Raw genomic sequence first — 6,520 nt, 5'->3', positions numbered from 1 at the left:
AATTTTGTGCTGAAAATTATCTTCCATTAAATAAAAGGTTAAAAAATTGGTATAACTCCATGAGAACAATGTTATCACCAGAACACAGCAAAATCAGCAAGTCCTACATCAGTTTATACCAGGAGTCCTCAAACTTTTTAAACAGGGGGCCAGTTCACTGTCCCTTAGACCATTGGAGGGCCGGACTATAGTTTTAAAAAACTATGAACAAATTCCCATGCACACTGCACATATCTTATTTTGAAGTAAAAAAACAAACTGGCAAAAACACCCGCATGTGGCCCACGGGCCATAGTTTGAGGACGCCTGAGTTATACAATTTGAAGAATAGGCCTTAGATATTTTTTAAGAAAGAATATATAACCAGAATAAGTTGTTGATTATAATAGAACATATTAATTATGGAATGCAGAAGTCATGATTTGAAGGAAAACTGTTTCTTTGTTTATATATAGATGGTATATAGTTCTTCATTACTTTTATTACATAATCATATTGTTAGCAAGGCTGTAGAAATACTATAATTTCAAAGGTTGGTATTCTTAAACATGCCCAAAAGAACATAAGCTCTGTGAAGACAGTTTTTTTTTTTTAGGGTCTGTTACATTCAATTGTATAGCCTCAAGGGTACTCTTTAAATATTTGTTGAATGAATGAATGTGCCTCCAGCTCAGGGAATTATGTATTTTTAAATTTCAATGTCTCTATCCATGAGTAAAAGCTTTTTCTTTTATTTTACATCACAGTGAAGTCAGTAGTACTGTCAGCTGCTAAAACAACAGCTGAAAGAAGAGCTCATTGACTCTTTTTCCATTTATAGATGCCACTAAAGGTTTTAACACACTAGAAAAAACTAGCAGCTGCTTCCTTGTTTAAACAATAAATGACTCATTTCTCTCTACACGTAACATCTAACATTTGAAAAGATTAATGAGTCAGATGCAAACACCATGACATGACATTTGAGATTACTCCTTACTAGTGGGCAATTTTATAAAGTCTTTTTTGCTTGAAAAACAGTATTTAAATATTATGGCAGCATTTTATTTGTCACTCATATCAATTTTTCAAACAATCTTCTTCCCCATATTGGTGGTTTATTGTAACCCCATCCCTTAAACATGTAGACATCCTTTTCCATTTAAATGAAGAAACCCATTTGTAGCTTTTATTCATTGATTTTTTAATCAACTCAGGTTATCATTCTGTTGTACTGTGTCTATGTAGTACATATAGTTCCATCTTATTTAAAATTTTTTTACACACTCCTTTCCCTCTAGAAAAAGAGGGCTCTTTTGGCTAGTATCAATTATTTGACAAAGGCTTCTTAAAATGCTTTTACACTGAAGCAGTGGCTAAAAACACTGAATGACATTAGAGAAGTCACCTAATCTTATTTGAAAAATAATATCCTATTTTTGAAAATTTCAAAGAAGTTTCAATTAATACAAACAAGGAGAAAGTTATTAAATGAAAAACACTATTTCCTTACAAAATAGATGTATTCTTACCTAAACTGTATTGAAATTATTTATAAAATAGCACCCAAAACTTTATAGGGGGGTTGATGTACCCCACAGTTAGTTATAATTATTAGTTTTTATAAAAATGATCCTCTAAAAATGACATGTTTAAAGTCTGTAGTTTGTATTAGAGTTGGTTTGCATTTGAAGCTATGTGATAATATATTTAAACCAGATTTTTATAATTAAAGCAGTATTTTGATTATTCTATAAGAATACTCTTATTCTTTTAAATAATACTTTCAAAACATTAAGTGGTGCTGCATAAATTCTTTATTAAACCCACCATGATACAGTCATTTAATATCTGAAAAACTAATGTTTTACAAGTATTAGGTACAAAGTAAACATTTACAAACCAGGTACATTTTGATTACAATTTTAAATATAATTTTTAGAAAACTGGCAGTTTTCTAAATTAGTTTTTCCTTAATCATTAAAAAACTATTAAAAGCTTTAAATATAAAAGCTGTATATATAAAAATTATTCCATGGCTTATAGCAGGTGACTAATATCTTTAATCTTGAGATATCTTTAAATAGAAATGCAGCTCAACTCAAGATCAACTCATTACTTCCCAAAGTCCCTGTAGGGTGAATCCATCCTTCAATTTCTCTATTGCAAGCCCCAGTTCTTCTGAAAATACAGGTTCACGATCTTGTTGCTTTTGGGGAGATAAGAGAATGAGATGGGAATAGAGAAGGTAGGCAAGGAAGAAGAAAAAAACAAAAAATAGGTTTCACATAAGTTTGTGAATGCTAAATGTTGGAATACAGAAACTTTTTTTCATATACTATAGGTAAAATATCCTTACCTTATTGCCATCAGCAAAATAAGCCTACAAAACAAAGAAAATTCTATTTTACCTACTGGACAAATAATACTCCAATAGATCAGTGGGCTAAGAAATAGGTAATTAATTTATAGAATAATGTTGTAATTAAATGTATTTCAAGTTCTGTAACTGTGTGTCTAATTTTTTTTCACCTATCTCTACAATGGTGGTAGCAGAATTCACTCTGTTAATCATTATTAATGTCTATAAGAATTATGCTTTAAGCTCTAAAAAAATGTGCTCTGTAATTAATGTTTGATTAGCATTGTTAATTCAAAAGAGATAAAAAGAATAACTTAGAAACTATAAAACTTCAGGCCAGGCGAAGTGGCTCACGCCTGTAATCCTAGCACTCTGGGAGGCTGAGGCGGGCACATTGCTCAAGGTCAGGAGTTCGAAACCAGCCTGAGCAAGAACAAGACCCCGTCTCTACTATAAATAGAAAGAAATTAATTGGCCAACTAATGTATATAGGAAAAAAAATGAGCCGGGCATGGTGGCACATGCCTGTAGTCCCCGCTACTCGGGAGGCTGAGGCAGCAGGATTGCTTGAGCCCAGGAGTTTGAGGTTGCTGTGAGCTAGGCTGATGCCACGGCACTCACTGTAGCCTGGGCAACAAAGCGAGACTCTGTCTCAAAAAAAAAAAGAAACTGTAAAATTTCTTTCCTACTTTTGGTTCAAAAGATGCTGGCAAAACAAAATAAATGCATATACTTTGAGATAGTAGTAGTTTATAATTAAATATTTTATATTAATTTTACACCTTTGTTTCAAAATATTTGTTATCAGACAGGTATTCTGGTCAGGTTCATAGGCCACAGTATGGAGAAAGCACTATTATAATTTTGGTTATTAATTAAATAATACCAATTTGGAAATAGGAAAGTTTATTGTTCAAATACATATCTTTTTACAAATAATATGCCTATAAATTCAGAGAAGACCATTTTATAAAGATTAATTATGGAAAGGGTAGAGTTTAAATTAATTGACTATAATATTTAACATGTTCTATTATTCTAAGGTATGAAAAAACTTTTCACATTATCTACAATCCTCTGAATAATTGTATTCTCAAACTATTTCCCAGTTTGGTAATTTAAAAGTGTTGTCATCCCCCCAAAATTCCCTCACTAAAAATATTAACTTCAAATTCATTTTTAAGATACTGTCAAAATTCTCAAAAGCTCTATTTTTACACACTTAAACCATTATTTAATTAAACAGACTCAGACAAAAACCATAAGAAATTTAATGGCTCTCCTTTGTGATGCTCACCACAAAAGCATCCGTGTGATCATCAGAGTCTATTTCTACATCATCTTGAATTTGTTCAACTGTCAGAGCGTCAAGGGGCTGTGGCTAAAAATCAATCAGTATATGGTAAAATGCATCAGAGACAATATTAAATGTGAGAGTATAAATACTTGTAAAAGAATAACACAAACTATTCAAGTCTTACAAAAAATCACTATATAATTTATATTCTTTTATTTTTAAACTAACAAGCAATAAAACTAGTCAGTTAAATCCAAGCTTTTAAATTTGAAGTCAATATCATCAAAAGAATTAAAATGGCAAATTTACACATACTTAATGCAATACCTAGAGCTATCCTTAAATTTAAAAAACTCACTATGAGTTTTTCACATTGTTATAAAAACTAAGTTTTATAAAACAGCAAACTTTCAATTTTCTTTAAAATAGTCATTAAATAGAATTTGTAAAAAGTAAAAGAATATTTATCTGGAATATTCTGAAGTAAAGGATAAAATATAGTGAAGATATTTACTAATTTGTTCATTTTTCAAATATTTGAGGATCTTTGTTATATTAGGTACTATGCTAGTACTGTTAGGGATATAAAAATCCTAACCCTTACCCATGAAGGGTTTATAATTTACTGAGAATAGAGAGAAAGATAAAACACAGTTATAATAACTAAATATTATGCTGAACCATATGAAATTGCCATTTTTATAAGTCAAAAATGATAAAATATTAACAATATCATATGGTTCAACCTACGAAAAGCAGCTGTAACAAATCCGAGGATGGCCTCAATCACATTCAGAGCTGTGTGACTGTGCACAAGCAAATTAACCTAACTAAGCCTCAGTCTCCTTAACTATGAGATAATAATAATATACTTCGTAGTATTGTTGGGAATATTAAATGAAATGGTGCATATAAAGTTCTTAGAGCAGTGATTGGCAAGCAGTAGATATTTAATATAGTTATCCAATAACTTCAAATACTCACTAAGAGTCTATTATGTGCTAGTTTTGACTGCTGGAGATATGGTCGTCTAACAAAATAGACATAATCCCCTGACTTCATGGAGGTCACTTATAGTGGAGGAGACTGATTAGTATTACCAAAGAGAGAGAGAGAGAGAAAGAAACAGGGAGGGAGACAGAAAGCAAGCAAGCAAGCAAGCAGAATAAGGGACAAAAAGTGATAGGGGTTGCTATTTTATAAGAATATTCAGGGAAGACCCTGAAGAGATAGCATTTGAGTAGGGGACTTACATGAGATGAGAGAGTGAGCTATTATGGCAGGCTGTTACTATGTACTGGGGTCAAAGAAGAGAATAAATGAAAGGTAGAGAGAGAATGGGTAGGGAAACTAACATAGCAAATGTCCAGCCATTTTATGGACATGACCAATAACTTTGTGAGAGATTATTTCCATTTTATAATGAGAAAAACTGAAGCTCAGATTTGCTTAGGATCACAAGTATTCATTCATTGCTCTAAGAACTTTATATGTGAAACTGGGATTGAAAATCAGGTTCCAAGAACCCTGCTTGTTCTACAACATTATTCCATGGAAAGAAACAGACAGGAACAGGGAAGAGACTGGTATAACTCACTGTGTAAAATAAGGTAATGGGAAAATGAAAGGATACTCCAAGGTTTCAAGGACAGCTGACTTTGACAATGCTAAAAGTACATGAGTAGGCCAGACGCAGTGGCTCATGCCTGTAATTCTAGCATTCTGGGAGGCCAAGGTGGGAAGATTGCTTGAGGTGTGGAGTTCAAGACCAGCCTGAGCAAGACCAAGACCCTGTCTCTACTAAAAATAGAAAAAATTAGCCGGGCAACTAAAAATAGAAACAAAAAATTAGCCAGGCATGGTGGCGCATGCCTGTAGTCCCAGCTACTCGGGAGGCTGAGGCAGGAGGATTGCTTGAGCCCAGGAGTTTGAGGTTGCTGTGAGCTAGGCTGATGCCATGGCACTCTAGCCCAGGCAACAGAGTGAGACTCTGTCTCCAAAAAAATAAAAATAAAAATAAAAAATTATATAATTATTTGCTTAAAGTACTAACATAGGCCGGGTGCGGTGGCTCACGCCTGTAATCCTAGCACTCTGGGAGGCCGAGGCGGGCGGATTGCTCGAGGTCAGGAGTTCGAAACCAGCCTGAGCAAGAGTGAGACCCCGTCTCTACTATAAACAGAAAGAAATTATTTGGCCAACTAATATATATAGAAAAAACTAGCCGGGCATGGTGGCGCATGCCTGTAGTCCCAGATACTCGGGAGGCTAAGGCAGTAGGATTGCTTGAGCCCAGGAGTGTGAGGTTGCTGTAAGCTAGGCTGATGCCACGGCACTCACTGTAGCCTGGGCAACAAAGTGAGACTCTGTCTCAAAAAAAAAAAAAAAAAAAAAAGTACTAACATAAACCCTGTAATGAGAAATTCAATTTATATTATTTGAGATGCTCATCTATGTGTAAATATTCAAGAATATCTGAACCCATGATAAAATGAAAGATCTGGTATCATCCAAAACACTACAAGTTAAGCTAAATGAAGGCCATGTACAGTGGCTCATGGCTATAATCCCAGTACTTTGGGAGGCTGAAGCAGGAGGATCGCTTGAGGCCAGGTGTTCAAGATCAGCCTGGGCAACATAGTGAGACCCCTGTCTTTCTAAAAAAAAAAAAAAAAAAAAGGATTAGAAAAAAAAAAAAGCTTAATGAGCAAGTCATATTACTGAGGACTACACAGAGAAGATAGAATGAAAGGGAGAATGCTGAAAGAAAAGCATGTTGGGACAAAAAGAAAAGGACAGTTGAGATGATGAAATATATACAGTGTATGTATAATACAATGTCAGCAATCCAGAGAGTTTTAGCTAGAAAGGGATATATGTAG

At 33.7% G+C, this 6,520-nt stretch overlaps 1 protein-coding gene across 2 annotated transcripts in view; it reads right to left on the bottom strand.

Annotated features, from left to right (window-relative positions):
- Nucleotides 1-1,778: 1,778 nt before the first annotated feature.
- Nucleotides 1,779-6,520, bottom strand: part of BBS5 (Bardet-Biedl syndrome 5) — a 28,379-nt gene continuing 23,637 nt past the window's right edge. For both annotated transcript variants that reach the window (XM_012781885.2, XM_012781886.3), the window contains exons 10-12: nt 3,639-3,722; nt 2,339-2,362; nt 1,779-2,188 (exon numbers count right to left, since the gene is read on the bottom strand). In XM_012781885.2, coding sequence (XP_012637339.1) covers nt 2,087-2,188; nt 2,339-2,362; nt 3,639-3,722 — 210 coding nt within the window. In that variant the 3' untranslated portion in view covers nt 1,779-2,086. The remainder of the gene's footprint in view (nt 2,189-2,338; nt 2,363-3,638; nt 3,723-6,520) is intronic.

Source organism: Microcebus murinus, chromosome 8 (genome assembly GCF_040939455.1).
Source record: "Microcebus murinus isolate Inina chromosome 8, M.murinus_Inina_mat1.0, whole genome shotgun sequence".
NCBI classification, from domain to species: domain Eukaryota; kingdom Metazoa; phylum Chordata; class Mammalia; order Primates; family Cheirogaleidae; genus Microcebus; species Microcebus murinus.
Note: the sequence above shows the minus strand (reverse complement) of the source record. Positions and strands in the feature narration are given on the sequence as shown.